The sequence below is a fragment of the Marmota marmota genome, unplaced genomic scaffold (genome assembly GCF_001458135.2).
Source record: "Marmota marmota marmota unplaced genomic scaffold, marMar, whole genome shotgun sequence".
Classification (NCBI taxonomy): Eukaryota; Metazoa; Chordata; class Mammalia; order Rodentia; family Sciuridae; genus Marmota; species Marmota marmota.
In genome coordinates this window covers 15521651-15542873 of record NW_026000174.1, presented here as the reverse complement: position 1 = coordinate 15542873, position 21223 = coordinate 15521651, and the positions used below count along the sequence as shown (strand labels likewise).

At 42.5% G+C, this 21223-nt stretch overlaps 1 protein-coding gene across 1 annotated transcript in view; it reads right to left on the bottom strand.

The window, feature by feature from the left end:
* Positions 1 to 21223, bottom strand: part of Clpb (caseinolytic mitochondrial matrix peptidase chaperone subunit B) — a 144298-nt gene that overhangs the window by 107630 nt on the left and 15445 nt on the right. Inside the window, exon 3 of the mRNA XM_015477476.2 lies at positions 8739 to 8825. Coding sequence (XP_015332962.1) covers positions 8739 to 8825 — 87 coding nt within the window. The remainder of the gene's footprint in view (positions 1 to 8738; positions 8826 to 21223) is intronic.

Sequence of the window (21223 nt, the reverse complement as noted above, 5' to 3'; positions counted from 1 at the left end):
ATTACTACAAAACAGGATTATCATGAACAACGATCCCAAATGGGATTAGAAATGATTCTTTGTTACTCAGAGATAATCGGCCATAGCAGCCGTGGTGGGAGAAACGTCAAACCCAGTACACTTTTCTGGGGGTATGATGTTGGCATTCTGGGCATGTGGCCAGCACCCTCACCCACCCTTCCTTGCTGGGAAATACTGGGCACAGTCTTGTTTCAGGCAGATGGCCACCTGGGACAAAAGCCAGTCCCACATCAAGACACCCTGCTTAGGGGTCCCATGTTCTAGGCCCAGCTTCTTAGATTTAAAAAAAGAAAAAAAAGGATTGGAAAAAGAAGAAGAAACAAAGCCCTACTGATTCTGAGTCACCTGCGAGTTATTGATGAGAGACAGGTAACATTCTCACTTAAACAAGGGTAGGCTTACCTGCAGGCTATTTACTCTTTCTGGGATGACCTACACTAGGCAGCAGTATCAGTAATAATAATTAAGGCTCTACTACTATAGTACTATGCTACTATTAACTAAAGTGGTACACTCTCAAAGAGTATTTACTGTATGGCAGGCACCACTCTAAATGCTTTACATGTATCTACACATTTAACCCTCAAAATAGTCTTTTGAGGTAGATCTGCTTATTATCCCCATTTTACGGCTGAGGAAACCACCAGAGAAAAGTGAAAGAGCTTTCCAAAGTACCTAACTAGTATGTAGTAGAGCTTATATTTGAACCCAGGAAGTCTGGCTCTAGAGCCCACAACTGTTCCATATGCTAGACTGTCACAGCCAGACAGGGCTGTGGCCAAGGTTAGTTATAGTCTTTCCTTTGCATTCTCTGGTCCCCAAACCCTGCAGGTCCTCCTACTAGCTCTCCCTGCTTTCTCACCCTTGTGAGCCTGTGTTTACACTCATCCTTCTTCCAGAAATTCCCTCTACTCTCTACCTTTATCAATAAAATTCTGTCCATCTTTCAAGGTCCAACTCTTTAGAAAGGGACTCCTTTTGTGTCACCTCTATATAGCATGACCTCCCCACAGCACTCTGTGGTTTTCTTTGTGGCACTGACCATATTCTACCACATTCTGTGATCCAAGTAGGACTTGTTTTATCTCTTTCTATTAGCTTTTTTTTTTTTTTTTTTAAAGAGAGAGAGAGAGAGAGAGAGTGTATGTGTGTGTGTGTGTGAGAGAGAGACAGAGAGAGAGAATTTTTTTTTTTTTTTAATATTTATTTTTTAGTTTTCGGTGGACACATCTTTGTTTTGTATGTGGTGCTGAGGATCGAACCCGGGCCGCACGCACACCAGGCAAGTTCGCTATGGCTTGAGCCACATCCCCAGCCCTCTATTAGCTTTTTGAGAACAAGAGTGGTTTGTTTTTAGACTTCTCAAAATCATCCAGTACATAGTGGGTCATCAAGAAACCCTGAATGAGCTGATTTGACTCCTGGTCTCAGCATCCTTTGGCCCATCCATGGGCTTCCTCCCAACCTTTGTAGACATAGTGTAGTCCAGTGGTGAGAATAAAGGTTTAGGGTTCAGTCAAATTCCTGGGTCCCCCTTTTCACTTACTGGACAACTCTGGGCATCTCTGAGCTTCATTTCCCCTATCTATAAGACAGGGATGATAATACCTCCCCCTTTCAGGATTGCCCTCAGGATTATAGCCACCACAGGAAGAACTCACATGGCCCTGACACAATCACAAGGCACCAATCATGATAGCTACCATCAGAATATGGTCTGGAGATCAGAAAGCATAAAGTGCTGTCTCCTTGGATAGAAGGAAGCACCACTCTGCTGCATAGGCTGTGGACTCTACACCCCTAAGGTAGGACCTCCATGTGGTTAAGATCCCTAAGAATCCACATTCAAGCACAGGTGCAGGAGTGCCCTACCTGCTTTGCCTCTGGCCAGCCAACAATAAGGGAGAGCTTCCCAGGGAAGCTAACAGAGGTCTAGCTGCAAGGACAGCATCAGCTCTGGTTTTATGATCACCTGTGGAGCTGTTGTGTCCCAGAAAGTAAGGTCCAGAGAACCTCTCCTGCACGACAGCAATCTGGCTTGGGTTACTGGTTTCTTAAAGATAGGGCTTAATGCTCCTCTCCTCTTGGTAAAGTGGAGGGAAAACAGCAAATGCTAAAAATAAATGGACTGCTATGAGAGAGAATTAAATGGTCTTCAGCCAAGGATGGCAGCATTTTAAAATTAACAAAGCCCAGGTACCACATCCAGGAAGGCCTTGGCAAATGCGTGTTATCCACTCATTAGCTCAGTTCCTTGGGGACCCGGGCCAAGCAGGGAAGGCAATGCCGGGAACCAGTCCTTCCGATGCGATGCTGATGAAATGTACTCCGGGAGCAGAAGCAGGAGGAGGGAGGGAGACTCTCATGGGGAATTTCAAATAGTTCTGGTGCTTCATGCTTTGCCTGCAGTTCCTACCTTCTCCAAGGCAGGAGCCTGAGAAAGGAACCAGCAAGCCCAGGTAGCCTCAAACCCGAATGTCCCCACATCACCATTCTCTTTATGGATCTTGGTTCTTGAAACACATGGATCATAAAATAGGGGTTTTCCTGCTGGCAGCCTAAAGGTAAGGAGCCCAAGAACGATGTGAGAAAGGCACATTTGCAGTCCTGCACCCCAGACTTTCTCCTTGCTGGAATGAAGAATCATAAGCTTTGTGAATTTATGTATGCACACTGTACATAATTTGTAAGATAAACTTTATCACTATTCATCAGTTATGATACACTTCATGATGTCACTGATAGTGTGAATTCACAAATCTTCATTCTGTTCGTGAATACATAGTACACTAATGTGAGATACCATCAACAATAAGAATTGAAAACATTCCGGGTGATTGTTAATAATATGAACTAATTTTGATTCTCGGTATGCCACTGGTTGTAATAATAATGAAAGTTGGGAGAGGTATGGCAGCTTTAAAAAATTGTTTTTAAATTCAGGTAATTGAAATATCACTTATACACAGTAAAATTCATCATTTTAAAGATACGTAACTTAATGAATTTTAATAATTATACAAAATCATAAACCACCACCGTTATCAAGACTTTGAGCTTATCAGAGCACATCCAAGTTTGTACCACAAAAGAAATGTGTTGCATGGGTTGATTGGAATATTTCCATTACCCCAAAGTTCCTTTACATTCTTTCCTTCTACTCCAAAACCCAATCACTAGTCCGATTTCTTTCTCTAGAGTACTGCCTTTTCCAGAAAATGTCAAATAAATGGGATTTTATAGTAGATAGCTTTTTGTGTTGGTTTTAACTTAGTATAAGACTTTTTAGATTCATCCATGTTGTTGTATGTATGAATAGCTGCTTTTTCTTAGTGCTGAGTATTATTCTATTGTATGGATGTACCACAATTTGTCCATTTGCTAGCTGATGGACACTTGCAATAAATATTTGCATACAGGTCTTTTTTCTTTTGAGCAAATATCTAAGAGTTGGTACTGCTGGACTACATGGTGAATATATGCTTTAATCTATGTAAGAAACTGCCAAAGTGTTTTTTAATGTGGCTATACCATTACACGTTCCTATCAACAATGGATGAGAATTGTTTTGAATTCTTGTCAGGACTTGATGTGGTTAGCTTTTCTAAATTTTAGCTACTGAACTAAGTATGTTGTGGTATCTCATTGCAATTTTAATTTGCATTTCACTAATGACTACTCATGCTGAATGTCATCTCATGTGCATACTTGCCATCTACTACTTCTCTGGAGAAATGTCTGCTCAAATCTTTTGCTCAGTCTTTTTTTAAAAATTGGATTGTCTTTTTATTGTTGATTTGTTCATTTTAAAAATATATTCTAGATACTATCCCTTAATCGGATAGTGTGTTTTGAAAGCTTCTTTTTTGAAGTACTAGAAATGAGAAGGACCTGAATCATACTACTTTTCTTCTACACCACTATTCCCTGCACATATTATCTGATGAAGGGAATAGGAAAGACTTAAACTTCCAATTTATAAATACCCTAGGGCTACTGGACAGCAGTATTTGGTATTTGCTAAAAAAACTCATAAGACTATTTTTATCTCCACTCCAAGCACCCAACCATCACTAGGGCTTTGAGGAAAGCTACATCTGGAGAAATGACTGTCCTACAAACAGCTTTTGGCCCCCCAGGCTCTGCACCTCCCAAAGCCCTGTTCTGGTCCACCAGATTCCTGGAATGGTCAACAGTCGTCACACTCCATTGCTGGCCATTGTCCATTGGGAAAGGTAGGAGGCTCCCAATCCATCCCTCAGTAAAAGAGCAAATAGTGGGGCCTGTGGCTGCTTGGACATCAAAGTTGAGCAAACAGGCCTGGCAGACCCTGCTTCTCCGCCTACACATCCTGCAAATGCCATCTGAAGGAGCTTCCCCAAGGGGATCATGACTTTCAGCTTGTCATAGCATACATCAAAGTTTGCACCACACACGAACTGGGTGCCTGGGTTCGAATCAAGTCGCCCGAGAGCGGATACTCAGTCATTGTGTTCAGTTTTAATCCTGTGTTTTCCCAAGTAATTAAGCCTTCTTGCTTATGAACTTGTGACTAAGTAAAGCATCACTGAGAGGTTGTAACATCAAAGTGCCTTCCACCGTCTGTCCATGTTTAGTAAAATTGGATTTCTTTCTCTTCTTAAAAAAAGACTAATTGAATTTAGCTGAAGGCTGGGTATATTTGCACTAGCCAGTGAAGGCTATGCTAAGTCACAGTGATCATCCTGGGACCCTGTGGCTTAGCCTTTAGCTAGGGTAGGTCAAAGTGCAACACAGAATGAGGCACCCAGACTCAGGCTAAACAAGTGCCTTGTGGCATGAGGCTTATGGAGGGCTCACTGTGGAGAAAGGGGCCAGGCCTCAATGACTACTGCTTGAGTCAATATTACACCCAAGCTGTTACTGGGGCTGGCAAAAGGGCTGTCCTAGTAGATTGTTGGAAAATCTTTGGCAGAATGGTTACTGAGGACAATGGCCACATTACTCCAGTCCTTGATGTCAGTAGTCGAAGTAAGCTTCTTAGGGCAAAGGCTATGGTTGCTTATTCTCTGAAAGCCCCATGGCCAAGCACATCAGCATCTGACACAGGATAGTTCTAAAAAATGTTTGCTGGATGCATAAGATAATATAAAAGATGTCAGAACAAAGTTCTGACCAAAACTCTGTAAGCCTTTTTTGTCTTGTCAGGAAACTTCAATGTAGATTAATATTCAGTTTCTCTATCTAATTTATAGTGAGTACAGCATAGTACCATTTACATGAAATTATAATGCATATCCATAATATGCATTATCAATGTCTAGAAAGACTGAATTCAGGTGACTGTCACTTTCTTCTCTATACCGTTTTTACAAAAACAATGAACATATTTTTGGAAAAGAAAACCTCTTGTTCAATCCTGATACAATTATCTTTCCTTTTACCAATACAATTTCTGATCTTCATCCAGTTTTAACTCTCTTGTGTATATTTCTATTTCTATTTAAGTCACTTCAAACTCTCTTTAGAAATAAAAGGGAATATATTGTAAGTTGTTTCTGCGTTTTTAAAAATTGACTATTCAAAACTAAATAAAATAACAAATACATAAAGAAATAAAGTTTGTAAAAAGTTAATCTTAAAGATTTGAGGATATTGTATTTTATATCCTTAAGGACTTAAAACATCAAGCAGGAACATGAGGGTGAGGTGAGTGGGCTACTCTTGGAGTCTCTCTTTGAACTCAGGGACTGACAACATTCTAAATGAGGTAAAGGTTTTCTGCTTTCAGCCTCAAATCAAGGGGTGCTACCCTTCTGTCTTCCCTTCATCCAAACCCAATTCAAAAGCCGGTGGCATTTCAGGTCTGGCCAATGTGATTCCAGAATGATTTGGGGATTTATTGGGGAGAATCAGTACAATTCTAACAAGGAAAAAACAATAGTATGGGCCTACACACCCTGAACAATGTACTCCTGATACTCCCCTTTTCACAAGTTCTACATTTCCCTTTTTCCATAGTACTTCTTAACAGTTTCATGTCTTAAACAGTTTAATTCTGTATTATACCTATTGTTTATTGTCTGCTCATGCCTCACTCCACCCAAGAACCACAACCAACAGACAAATGAGCTCTGTGTTGGCAAGGATTTTGTCTGTTTATCACTGATGTTATTTCAAGTACCTACAACAGTACTTAATAGTAGGGGCCCCCAAAAGTTTTGTGATATGAATAAATAGATTCAACCCAAGAGCAGATGAGGTAGTTCAGTGGTAGAGCTCTTGCCCAGCATGTTTGAGGCTCTGGGTTGGATCCTCAGCACCACATAAGGACAAATAAATAAAATAAAGGCATTGTATCTATCTATAACTACAAAAAAAAATTTAAAAATTCAACCCAAGAATATGCTCAGTTCAATAAAACTTTGCTCTCCTTGAATACTGGAAGAAAAGGAGGGCACAAAGTGCTTTAAAAATTAGTTATTTGTTCTAGGAACCAAAGCAAATAAATATAAGCCAACACTCTCACTTTGCTCAACAAGCATCACTGATTTGCTAATGCTCCTGGATAAAGACAGAGCAATCAGTTAAACCAACAACTCATTAGATTCAGAGAGAAGTGTCCCCAAAAGCACATCTACTAGTTATCTGATCACTAATTGACAGTACTCTTAAGTGTATTGTTATTTCCTATTCAGTCTCAACTCTGAAAATACTATACCCAGAAGGGAACATATCTCCTCCTTTATCACCAGCTACTCCTTATAGATGGAGACATCTGAAAGCTAGGGAAGAGGACTGGTGACTAGGGTGGAGAATGAGTGATGGAGAATAGACTTGTGTAGACAAGTCTAACATAGCAATAACACCGCACCGTTTATAATCTGTAGCACACAAATTACCTAATGTAATCTTTTCCTTTTTTTTTTTTTTTGTGGTACCAGGGATCGAACCTAGGGCTTTGTACATGCAAGGCAAGCATTCTACCAACAAGCTATATCCCCAGCCCATCTAATGTAATTCTTAAAAGAACACAGTGAGATTCTACTCTGCTGACAAAGAAAGTCGCTTTACTTCCATTTCTTTTTCCACTTTAGACTGTGAGCTCTCCAAGGTCTCTGATTATCCAAAGACCTAGCACAAGGCCTGACTCAGACAGACATTTACTAAATGTTTGTAGAATTAATGTATTGTGGGCAAACAGGTGTCCATGTAGTTCTGAAATTCAACTGAGGATCAGATCAAGACTGGATTTCAGGTCTCTCAACCACAGAGCCTTTTTGTATCAATTATCTTTTTTCCACTTTTTGAGTGTGAGTGTGTGTGTGTGTGTGTGGGGGGGTGCTGGGGATTGATCCCAGGGCCTTGAGCATGTGAGGCATGTGCTCTACCACTGAGCTATACCTCCAGCATATACCAATTATCTTTTAAAGAAAAAGTGAGTGCTTGGAGCTAAAGACAGCAAATAAGGAAACGGAGTGACTGAGAACAAGTTCATGATAAAGAAATAGTGAAATAAATCTATTTCAAGAACAGCTAAGTTTCTTGGATAATCTGAGACAGTTCACCCCTATACTCTTAAATTCAAGTTTTGCAGCTTTCCTCCCTATTTAGGACCCTTTCAAAGGTGGCTGATATTGGCAGAAAAAGGCCTGAAAAACCTTGAAGGGAGAATTAAAATTGGTACCCCCAATTATGAATTTCAGTGGCTGCTACTAAAGTGCTCAGTCTGTTTCCTTTGAAAGCATCCCTTTTTGAACATTTAAAAATAATTTTTGTTTTGAGATAGGGTCTAAGTTGCCCAGGCTGCCCTAGAACTTGGAATTCTCTGGCCCCCAGCTTCCCAAGTAGCTGGGACTACAGGTGTGCACCACTGTGCCCAGCACTTTTTGTACTTAATTCCTTTGCACAATCATAGCTACAGTGAATGTAGACTTCATGCCATCAGAATTATATCAACCCTGGGGCAAAAATCAGAACAAATTGGGATGGAAAGGCAGTGTCCAGCAATAGTCTGTGCTGTGGCATGAAGAAACAGCAGTGAGATAAAGTACACAACACCTATCTTGCAAGCCATCGGGCCAGGTTCTAAGACCTGTCTGTATGACTTCCAACAAATCACTTTTTCTCTTTGGGCTCAGTTTTCTCAGTTTGGAGATGAGTATAACAATACATATTCTGTGGGGTAGCTGTGAAAATTAGAGATAACTCCTGATGCAAGATGCACCACTTTTGATTTTTACACAATACCTACAACCCTAAAGGAATGGGCATAGGTGGAAAGTAGCACAACCTTAAATAGGAGGGAAGGAAGGCCCCCACATTTCCTAGTTTCCAACAGAACCTCCAAAGAAAAAGCACCTAGTGGAGCCATTGCTAGAGAAAGTGACTGCCGGCTTCTTAACATGGATAGTCTATAGACAGTAAGAACATGATGATAACCAACACATATACACTTAACCATTTACAACAGGCTTTCAAACATCTGGATGCTAGGATAATGCAAATGACCTTGCCTAAGGTCACAAAGCCAATTAATAATGGAATCAAGATCCAAAGTCATACCTTCCCTTTCCACATCCACTATCCAATCCAATGCACCAGGTAAAGTCTGGAACCTGAGACTCAATCATGTCCCTGCCTCTGGATAACACAGCAAGGGGAAGGCAAGGGTGAGAGAGTGGTCAGGAACATAGCTTGCAAAGAGCTAGGGAGGCTGTGTGGAGGGAGATTCTTACCTGTCATTTCGGTTGATGGCTGCCACCATGAGTGCTGTCCAGCCAAGTTTGTGCCTCGTGTTGACATCTGCACCTTCTGATAATAGCCTGAAAAGAGGCAGAGAAAAATTTTCACAAACATGGCCTGTGGACTCTTTCTTGGGAAGCTTTCTTTGACTCACCTGGGCTACAGCTCTGCCTCCTTCCCCTTAATTTCACTTTGCCTAACTTAGAATGCCTACCCATGTGTCTTATTCAGGTGATTCCCAGTTTACAAATGGATCACATTTCTCAAGTTTATCTGTATTGTGGCTGTTTGGAAACTGCAAATCTTTCAGCCTGAGGAAAGATGGGAAGAACATTAGAAATGCTAGATCAGGTTCCTAGGAAAGCCCACAGAGATCTTATTTTAATCTATGCATCAGCACCTGGCATATAGGAGGAGCTCACTAATTGTCAAGTAAATTAACAAACCCAGGGTTTTAAAGTATACCACTAAAAATCTGAATTCTGGGTCCCCAAAACAGGAGGCCCTGTGGTATGGGGTAGAGATGGGGAATATACAGAACCATTGATTACTCAGCACCCAGCAGGAGCAGGAACTGCCCCAGGCACTCTATACTTATGAGTTCCTTGCTCTCCACATAAGCTTAAGGAGGGTAAAATAGTATTATTTTTCATGGATAAAGAAACACTCAGTGAGGGAAAAAAATCACTCAAGGTCGCACAGCTAGTTTAGGGGCAAGTCAGTGACTGAAATCCAGGTTGGTAATGACTTTATAAGTGGACTCCTTCTGAACAAATCCCTCACCACCCTTTCTCCAAAGACATGTTGGCTCCATGAAACAAGAATGGCAAAGCCTAAATTGCTTTCAACAAACCAATGGCATGTGCTTTGCTCCTGTGCTGAATTCTGGATCCAAGTGAGGTGAAGACATGGGGTATGCTCTAGGGAAGCATACAAGCTAGTGAAGGGAGGACTCAGGATAGCAGGAAATCAAGGACTAGCACCAGCAGAGGAAGAGACTGAAAATTGAGACTATGATTCACCCATCAGGCAGGATGTCCTTATGAGGGACTAGTAAAAGAGGGTTAAGGGAGCTGAGAGGCTGTCTACACTGCAGTGGGTCTAGCCAAATGGGCACTTGGCAGAGCCCAGAGGCTTTGGTCTGAGTCCTAGCACCATTCTTATTCCACAGTCTGTAGTAAATGCTCCTCTGGACCAAGCCAAATAAAATGTCTATGCAGCTAAAGTAATCAAGCAAACAAGGCTTGGAAGGATGGTAAGAAACACTATGTATCTGTCCACTCATTCAGCTCTGAGGGCCATGTGTCCTGATGCAGTGACTGAGACAGGTATTGTTACGGCCTGAGAGGGAGACAGCCCACCAAGCACAGACTACGCATGTCAAGAGCGCTACGAATGGGGTCTAGAAGTTGTAGGAGCACAACAAGGGAACCCACCCAGCCTTGGTGACCAGAAGACCTCTCAGGGGAGGTGATGATAAAGGGGAATTAGCCACATAAAACAGGATCAGGTGTTCCAGGCAGAGGTGCAGCCTGTTCACTCAGAGAGCAAGGCCAGGGGTATATGAGGTCCTACAAGAGATGTGGTACACCTGGAACCCAAACTGTGAGGGAATAGTTACAGGAGGTGGAGAAACCCTCACCTCTCACCTCTGGTTTGGGGATTTCTTTAGATGAAGACCTGGAGCCTTATACCACATACTGTTAAACTTCTTTTATGAGGAAACAATTTCCAGTAGCAGTAGATGTTAATTAGGCTAAGAATCCTGGGGATGAATTTTCTGTGAGACAAAATCTAAAACCCCCTCTTCCTAGGTCAGCAGACCACATGGTACCATGGAAGTGTGTGGTTCTGAAGCTTCAGAGTCTGGGCAGAGTTCTGATCCTAATTATAATGTTGTAGAAGGCCTCACTTCTCTGGTCCAGAAAGGGTCAGAAAATCAGGGCAGGCTGAAGAAAAAAAGAGGTTTCTGAGCTGAAAGACTAGAACTCTGCTGAAAAGAATGGGAGAGTGTAGGGAAGAGGGAGGCAAGTAATACCAGTCAAGGCAAAAGGAACAGGATGTGATAGAGAAGCAGGGAATGGACGGATATTCAATGACCAGAAGACAGATCCATCTGGATGACAGGTCACAGCAGAGAAGCAGACAGCTGCTGAGGCAAGCAGAGCAGTCACAGGTCCTCAAACACTGGTCTAGGTTGGGCAGCCAACATAAACCTTTTTGAGTTGTGAACTCTTTTGAGAATATGATCAAATTTCTCTACAAAATAGGTGCATAGGAGCACACACACATTCAAATATTATTATTTTACACATAACATCCAGGGGTACAAGCCCCCATGAAGTCAATATTGGGGCCTAAGATAATGCAGTCTAAAGCATTGATAAATGCCTGGCAAGCATACTGCTGTCCAACATCCTGAATCTAAGACAGGAAATCACAAATCTCCCCTAGCAGCCATTTCTTGTGGAGTCACTGAAAGAGCTTCAGAATCTTCCTCAACACAGGTCCCAGTTACCACTGCTCAACTGAAGCTGGCAATAAAGAAGAAACCCATTTGTCATTCTTTAGCCTTTTACTAAAGACAATGAGGCTGTCATTCAAGATTTTTGGGCAAAATTAATAACAAAATTAACCTAATAACTTAAGCAGGCTGCATTTGAAAGGGAGTGAATAGCCAGGTGTGGTAACACACTCCGGTTATCCTGTGATCTCAGCAAATTTGGACGCTGAAGCAGGAGAATTGCCAAGTTCAAGGCCAGTCTCAGCAACTTAGCTAGATCTCAAAATAAAAAAAATATAAAGGTCTGGGGATGTATTCCAGTAGGTAGAGAGTCCCTGGGTTCCATCCCCAATAGCACAAAAATTAAAAAAAAAAAAAAATGAAAGGGGATGAATAGAAAATGAGGAAAAGGGGATGAGTATAATTCACCAAATATTTCCTTGCTGCTGTCCCAGGGATACCCACTCAGGTAGCCACCATCTCCCAGCCACCAAAAACAATGCTCAAAGCACATTCTCTTACATGTCCCCTTTGGAACTGTGTATTTCCTTAGGACATGTACTGGGAGTGGGATCCCTAGGTCATAGGCTGTGTGAGTACTTAATGTGGCTAAATAGTGCTAGAGTCCTCTACAGGATAGCTGCTGCATCTGCCCTCCCACTATCAGGAAGGGGTATTCCTGTACACACTCTCCCTGCCAATACTTAGCAGTAGCCAATCCCAGTCTTAATGTGTACAAAAGGTATTACATTATTGTTTTAATTTGTGATGATCACCAGGAATTTTGTGCTACTGATATGAATATTTGTGTTTAGAGGCTTTCTTTTCTGTACATTGCAGGGTTTTCTTTTTTTTAAAAAAAAAGGGATAGCTGGCAGAGGCAGCTTCCCTCAAATTGCTAGCATTTCAATGAAAGAACACAGGGGAGAGTCAGGAGGCTTAGGTTCTAGTTTCAGCTCTGCCACCTATCATTCTAATAGCCTAATCAGGTGTATCATCTTGCCAAGCTTCAGTCTCTTCATAGATGCACTGAGGATCACAATCCCTGTCAAATCCACATGAGTTTTGGGAAACAGCACTGAAAAACTCAGAAAAGAGCTCTACAAACTTGTGAGGTCATTCACAGAAGGCAAACCATGGTCTTCTTCAGTAAGACTCCGGCTTCCAAACCCTGCCCAGGTTCCTGGCTGAGCATCATTCTTTGCAACATTTTGGGCTTGAGATTTGATGGAAAAAATCAACAACCCTGGAGTTCAAGGGCTGGAGTCCAGATTCTGGCTCTGTCACTTACTAGCTATGAAATAGGAGACTTCTGTAAGATGTTTGTCAGGATTGAGAGACACCACAGAGATACCACATGGTAGAACTCTGTAAGGAGTGGTGCACCTGACAAACTGAGGGAAGACCAGAGCTAACGTTACCACCACCACAGCAACTTTTCCTCTTACAGAGCAGGGTAGGCCCTTCCCCTCTTTCCCCTCTGTGTAGAGCAGCCCAAAAAGTTAGAATTTCACAATCCAGGTCTCCCCCATTTCACTGGTTGCTTTGCAAGTGAATGCCCAGCGGGCAGTCATTTCAAAGTCCCAGGCAGCTGGGGGCTGGCTGCCTGCTGAGCATGGCTGAAAGGCCTCTGAGGCCTAAGAAAGCCACCCTTGCTCTCCCCTGTGATTTTCACCAATGGACAAAATGCGGCAAGTGAATTAATCTCTTTTAAAAAGAGCAATGCTTGTGACAGAGCACGGTGTCTCCGAAAAGGTTAGGATTCCATCATCCCTGAGATGATGAGTAGAATGCTTAATGCAGGCTGCCACTCAGGGCAGAACAGCCTGGGCTGGGCTGGGAGTTGGGGTGGACACAGCAGGCCTTTCTGGGCTGACTCCACACTTGTGGAAGGCCCTTCCCTAATGAACTAGCTCTCCTGCTTGGCAGGGCAGTGGAGGGTGAAACTCACTGGAGGTGGCTTCAAGAGAGCACAGGAAACCACAGAAGAAATCCAGAGGTGGATCCCAGCTTTTGCTTACCTCTCAGGCAGTAACATAGGGAAGATCTTTGAAAGAGCAAATTGAGACTCTGCCACTTACTACATGAGAAGCCGTGGGACAAATGAGTGACCTACCCAATCTGAACTGCACTCTGTTCCCTTGTGTAACTGATAGCTACTGATCCCTGAGCCTGTTTCCACATCTATTAAAAAATGGAGATGATCCCACTAGTCTTACTACATGTCATATTAGGGTGCCATGAAGAGTGGATGAGACAAAATGTTTGAAAACACGTGGTATGCAATAAAGCACTGTACAAATAGAAGAGCCCATACCATTACCATTTTCCAGTTGGGGTTTACACCATCTTAAAGAAGAGACAGGGGGCTGGGGTTATGGCTCAGCAGTAGACTGCTCACCTCGCACGTGCAAGACCCTGGGTTGGATCCTCAGTACCACATAAAAATAAATAAAGTTGAAAAAAAAAAAAAAAGAAGAGGAGGAGATAGGGTAAACTGAATAATATACAAAAGAACTTGGAATACAGTGCAAGCTGGAACTTATCTGTGGATGGAGAACCATCTAAAATCCCCCAAGCAAGAGCAGTGGCAGAACAAGGAAGGGTTCCCTAGCCCAAGGGTTGAAGATTACACAGGAGAGGAACAAATCCCAGGAAAAACCATGAAGGCTGCTTCCAGCCAGCAGGGATCCAGATGAGCCAGCAGGCCAGAGACCAAGAGGTAAATTATCACCTCTGATCTGAAAAGGAGAGATGAGTCAAACTTTCACTTTCTGCTGTAAAAGCTTCTGTATTGTGTGGAGTTCAGTTGTTTTTATAACAATGACCTTTCTTTTACTTAAAAAAAAAATAACTTTGAGGGAAAAAAAAATCCTATACTTTCTAAGAAGTCATGTCTAAGATGGCCATGTTGCTGCCACAATCCCCTGTGCTAACCTGTATCAATACAGTCATCATACTGTTCACTTAGATCACTCCCCAGGAGCAAGCATGTCCCTTTAGAAATGACAACGTAATTCCTGGGCCTGCGGTGGCAACCGGTACACAGGAGGGCTTGGGGTGTGAATGAACATATGTCCACAGCAGTTGCCTACATCAATCTTGCACCACTACTTCTGGGCCTGTGTTGGAAATCACCTGTCTCATAACGGTATGTCTACCTTGTCCAAAGAACTTAGACTCCTCTGCAGATGTAGGAGGCTCCTCAGTCTCAGGATTGAGGACACCTGTGGACACAGGTCTGAGGGCTGGAGGTCATGGATTCCAGTCATGGTTCTATAAGTAACTAGCTGTGTGGCCTAGGATAAAACTGTCTCTGTGGACCTTATTTTTCTCTGCAGTCAAACAAGAGAATTGAATGAAATAATTTCTGAAATCCTAACAGTTCTAAAATCTAAATTCTAAATATACGTAGCATGAAAATGAAAACTGAGAAATGGATTCCTAGTATACATGCCACTCAACAAGACTTTCAAAGAAAGGCCAATCCTCAGGCTTGTTATTTGAGGGAGGGAGGGAAAGAGTCCCAGACAGGAAGATAGGAGCAGTTTTAAGTAATTCTGGCTAACTAGCTTTTCCACTCAGGGAGGGAGGTACCACTTGACTTTTATTTCTTTCTTTTCTTTTTTTATATGACCAATCAATACAAAGCGGCCAGTGAACTTCAATCATGCATTGTTCCAACTGATTTCCGAATCCTTGGCATGAACCGGCCCTCAGCTGCAGCTGGGGAGGGGCTGAAGCATGGGGAGCCCTGTCCCACCTGCATCAGAAGCCTGGAAGCACTGAGCCATGCAGACTCAATCATGATCACTATCTGGGCAGCAGGACCCTGGCTGGAGCCTTGCAGAAGGCCCTGTTTACAGTAATAACAGCACCAGGCCCACTGTCTGAGCAGAGGCAAGGTGCCCAGGGGCTAGAATCCCCAGGCAGCCTCCATCTGTGCCTTATCTCCCAGCTAGGCAAGACTGGGGGCGGGGAACTGGAAAGGCTGCTTCTCAGAGAACACCAGCCTGGGCCAGGGGACTTTAGGCAGGGGGCCTGGTGATCTGACTACATAAACACAAAGCCTCTCTGGCCTCTTTCACATTGGCTACTTGAACTGAATACCTTCTTCTGAGGCCCAGCTCAAGACCTGTCTTCTAGGAAGCTCTCTAGATGCTCTTATTCCCAGTGAGACTGCTGCCCAGCACTCTGTCACACTGTGCTACATCCAGGGAAGTGGGTAAGCAGTGAGAGGAAAGAGTCTTGTATGTACACAGCATCTATAACAAATGTAGGTGCAATGTACTCACACACTTCATAATAGGTTATTTCCTATCACAGAAGTTTCTGAACTTGAAGGATAACCTGCAGAATCAGTCTACTTTTTTCTTTGTACATACAAATAGGTTCAAAAGGTCTCCCCCTTGAAAAGACTGACCCAGATAGGAAGTCTGCATTTGTCTCTGGCAGACTGTGTGACTGTGAACAGGTCATCTAACCTTTCTGAACCTCATTCATCTCACCTTATCAGCCTGCCAGACCAAAAAATAAGGGTGCTGAGATGACCAAAGTAAGTAATATACATGAAACCACTTATATTTTCAAAATGTTACCTGCTGTGATAACAATTGTTCTACTTGTTCAAAGTCACACAGCGGAGGAGCTTAGTCACAACCCCAATGAACACTTGTTGGGTTAACTGAATAAAGACCAACACCAGATGACCATTCTTTGACCCATCTCTCTTCCAGAAACTTGGTACTCATTAGAAAGCACAGATGATTCTTTTTTAAACTTAATTTTTTTCAAACTTAATGAGCAGTTACAAAAATAACACCAAAAAACCCTTCATATATCCGTCACTCATCTCTTCTTTACATTTGCTTCATTTGTTTTCCTACTCACTCCTTTTTTCCCCTTTTCCCTAGCCCATGTGAGAGTGAATTTCAGACATTATGTCTCTTCTCTCTCTCTCTCTCTCTCTCTTTTTTCTTTCCCTTTTTTTTTTTTTTTTTGGTACCGGGGATTGGACGCAGGGGCACTCAACCACTGAGCCACATCCCTAGTCCTTTTTTTAATTTTATTTAGAAACAGGATCTCATTGAGTTGCTGAGGCTGGCTTTGAACTCACGATCCCCCTGTCTCAGCCTCCCAAGGAGCTGGAATTACAGGCGTGCACCGCCATGCCCAGCAACATTATGACTCTTTACCCCAAAATACTTTAGTATGTATTTCTGAGTACAAGAACATTCTCTTACAGAACCACTAAACCAATGAAGATCAAATTCAAAACATTTAATACTGATATATAGTTGCTTTTCTGTATCCCAGGTTCTGCCCTCAGGGATTCAATCAACTACACATAGAAAATATTTGGAGGGACAAACTGCATTTATACTGAACATATAAAGACTTTTTGTCATCATTATTCCCTAAAAATATAACAGCCATTTACACAGCATTTATACTGTATTAGGTATTATAAGTAATCTAGAGATGACTTTAAAGTATAAGGAAGGATATGTGTAGGTCATATGTAAATACTAGGCCACTTTATACAAAAGACTTGAGCATCCGTGTATTTGGGTATCCATGGGGGATCCTGGAACCAATTCCCCATGGATACCAAAGGATGACTGCATTATTTTTATCTAATATACTCCCTATATTCAGATATCTTCAATTATGCTGATATTCCTGTATAGCAATTTCTCCCCTGTGATCCAGATGCAAGCCAGGATCAATATTGGGATCAAACACTGCATGTGTCTTCAGTTTCATCTAGAATAGTTCCTCTGCCTTTCTGAGATTTTCATGATAATGACTTTCCCCCCCTTACAAAGGCAAGTTTGTTTGTAGAATCCCCTTCAATGTGGATATCAATTTCTTGAGGTACCTCTTCCTATGGTTCGTGTATTCATTCCACAAGCTTTTCCTGAGGACTGTCTGTTTCAGGGCTCTGAGCAGGGTGCCAAGGGTACTTTGATGGATTCTGCATACCCTTGCTTTGGAGGCATTTACTGGACAGTTACACACTCAGCAAACAGCTAAAATATAAGCAAGGTCCATGTGTGAGCACAGGCCAAAGCAACAAAGCCACAGGGATAACTTCCTGGAGGCAGAGCTATTCCAGAAAGGATGGCAGAACACAGATTCCTCTAATGATCTCTTGGGATCCTTTCTAGGGCAAACATCTCTGCATTCCTAGTCAGATGTGCAGTGACTGGGATTGAATAAAACATGAAAATCCAACTATCCAAAGCCATAACTCAGGTGATAACTCAGGACACCCTCACCTGGGTACTTCTGCGCAGGACTATTTGCATGTCCCAGAGACTCAGAAGTTACCTTGGTAACTTGGTGAAAATGAAAGGTCTAACCAGACAACTGAGGTATGGCAAAGGGCTATAGGCGCCACCTACTGGCCCCACAGTGGGTTCAGGGCTGGAGCAAAGGGCAGTGAGACACAATAGTGGTTCAAACTTTTCAAACTAGGTAGGCATCTGAGCCACCTGAGCCACCGTCATGTTCCAGAACCCCACAAGATTTTTCAGTAAATAGACTGTGAAAAGTCAATTATAATTTCTGGCCCCTGAGGGGATGGCAAAGGTTGGTTTCCACTCATTCAACAAAACTCAAGTAACATCTCCTTGAAGCCAGCCCACGAAGGGCACCTCAACAGACCAGACATGAACCTTGCTTACACAGAGCTTTGAGGCAAAGCTGGGGGAGAGAAAATGGCAAAAAAAAAAAAAACCCAAATAATGTAGTAAGTGTCAAGAATGCTTGAGAGATATTTGCATAGGATCAGCAAGAACAGCAGCATGCTTGACTCTTAATGTCTAGCAAAGCTCTCAAATGATGGGGTTCAAGAGTTTATGTTTCTTGAGCTGCCTGCTATGCCTCAGGCACTTGACATTTATGATCTCATTTGATCCTGTGAATTAGACAAGAAGCTTACATCTCACAGAGGGTAGGTGACTTCAGATTCCATGACTAGTAAGTGGCAGCTTGGGACAGCAGCCCATACTCTTTAAGGAACCACACTGCCTTCCAAGGCACACAGCCCATGTCACTCTTTTCTTCTCACATTTAGCATGGGACAGTGCACCACAGTTATCTGATGGGACTTCAGTTGACAGAAAATAATAAAGAAGGAAAAGCCTTAAGTGAGAAGGTAGTTATTTGCAGACGGAGAAACTCTAATTAGTTCTATTTCCTAAAAACTTCTCCCCTGGAAGAGATTTCTTCTAGTATCAGGATGAAAAAGGCCCAGCCTACCTTTCTTCTTGGCAGTCTCCATACTACCACCAACACGTTCATATTCATGTGGCAAAACCATACCTCAAATTGGCCTTGCCTTTGGCTTAAAGCAAGCTTGGCAAACAAATCCGATTCATGGAATACAAGCTACCTAGGTCCTCAGGAAGCTTAACAGAACCTAGGAATGTAGTGCAGCTGCCAAAAGCAGCAAATGGAAGCTCAGGCCATTTTTATAGAAGCGTAAGATCTCCAGCAAAGGGATGACTGCCCTGTCCTCGCAACAACAGCCACACCTCCTGGAATTCAGAGAGGGCACCAAAACATTTTAGGGAATCAGGCTCATGTAGTTTGGAGCACTAGCTCCTAGTATTTAAAGGTCAGGAATAGGAGAACAGAGCCAAGTAGTCCTGGAGCACAGTGCTAGGACCACACAAGGGATGATAGTCCTCCATGTAAGTTCCATGCCAGCTGCTTTCACACACCGTTACTTCAGAATTCATCACAAGATAAAGCCATTTTCTGTTAAGTAAAAGTGCCTTTACTTACATTACCAGTACTTCCCAGAAAAACCTTTCCACAAAGCTGCTGCTTATGTCCAAATGCTCTCTATCTCTAGGCACAGACTAAAGGTCACCTTGTTGACAAAGCCCTACCTTCTTATATGTACTAAATATAATTCTCTTCCTTGAAAGGCAGAGATCGTCGTGATATATTTCGTATCCTCCCCAAAGCTTAGTGAGGCATATTGTTCATGACAGGTCACTAGCAACGAATAAATGCCAAAGAAGATACACAAATAATCGATAAGCATATTAAAATGCTCCACAATACACCATCAGTGAAATGCAAATAAAAACCATAATGAGATATCACTTCAAACAAATTAGAATGGCCACAATAAAAAATATAGATAGAACTAGTGTTAGAGAAGATTTGGGAAACTGGAACCCTCTTACGCTAGTCTTGAGAATGTAAAATGTTGCAGTCACTTTGGAAAATCAATTTGGGGGTTCTTATAACATAAACAAGGAGTTCCTAAATTACCCAGCAACTCCACATCTATGTATATACCCCAAAGACATGAAACCACAGATTCACATAAAAAACCTGTATGCAAATATTCACAGCAGCCTTATTCAAAATGGCTAAAAATTTACAACTTAATATTTGCAACTGAAAAATGGACAAATCAAATGTGACAGACATACATGGAATATTACTCAGCCATAAAAAGGAATGAAGACCTGACCACATGCTACAACATGGATGAATCTTGAAAACGTTATGCTAAGTGAAAGAAATAAGACACAAAAGCTATATACTGATAATTCCACTCGTGTGAAATGTCCAGACTAGGCAAATTGATAGAGACAAAGTAGATCAGTGATTGCCAGAGGTTGGGGGACCAGGAGAATGAGATATGACTCCTAATGACACTGGATTTTTGTTTGTTTGTTTTAAGAGTGATAAAATTTTCTGAAATAAGTCTATGGTACGGTTGCACAATCTTGTATTAAAATTCATTGAACTGTATACTCTAGTGTCAAATTTTCTGGTATGTTATATTTCAAATGAGAAAAAGAACGAATGAATGCATGTTCAACCAGAATCTACTTATCTTAGAAGGCAGAGAACCCCTCAGACCTAGAGGTGCCCAAGAGGACTAGATGCTGATCATCAGAGAAGCTACCAGTGGATATGAATAAGCAGAGGAAGTAATGCTGGAGACAAAGTGTTGGGATCCTGTCTAACCCAGGTAGTGGATATGACTGAACCACGGGGTCTGAACTGGGAAAGGATCCTGCCCTGCAGGCTGGATTCTGAGCTCCTGGGAAGTCCAGGGGCTTCCCTCAATTGTTTGTGCTTCACTTCCTATTACTGCTCACTGTCCATCTGCAAAGGATGGTCAAACACACAGACTTCCCAGGAGGCCTGGGTGCTATCCTCCCAAACAAAAGAGCATTGAGATGGAAGGCTCAGCCCAGCCTCAAAGAGGATTCTTATGCAACCTTCCTGGGCCTCCCATCCACATGAATGGAGGCTCTTGGCGACCAGTCAGTCTGCCCAGCTGTTGCCTAGAGCTGTGCTCTCCTGCTGGGCAGCTTTTGGAGAATAAACACGTTTCAATCAACCGATCAATCAACGGGTAGGGTCAGACTATCTGTATCATGTGCCTTCTGAGGCCCAGCCAGCCAAGTGTAACATGCTATGGTGAAGCAGGTGCTAGGGTGCCATCCACCTTGCTATGACAGGGCTCACAGCCTAGGTGAAGCAACTAGAGATAGGCAAAAAGGCAACTCACTAAACACGATACTGTACAGTTCAGTCTCTAAGGTCCATGGGAATTCTGATACAAAAAGATCAACACACAGTGAACTGTAGTGAGAAAAGTACTTACATGTTTAAATCACGACTAGCTGTGAGGCCATAGGCAGGCACTGAATCTAATCTGCCCATGCATTAAATTTTCTCATTTAAAAAATAGACAAAACACAATCTGTTCCACAACACTGTGGCAAGGAACAAAGGTATCTAGCAGTCAGCCTCAAGTCGAACAACTATTATTACTAGCGTAAGGTTTCTGAAAGAGGAAGGGCTTGAGGTGGGCAATGTAGCACCGATAGGACTGAGATAGACAGCAGGATGGGGTGGACTGGAAGATGCAAAAGTTCACCACCGCAGTCGCAGTCTACATTTGGCTCAGTAGGAAGCCAGAATGCGGGGGGG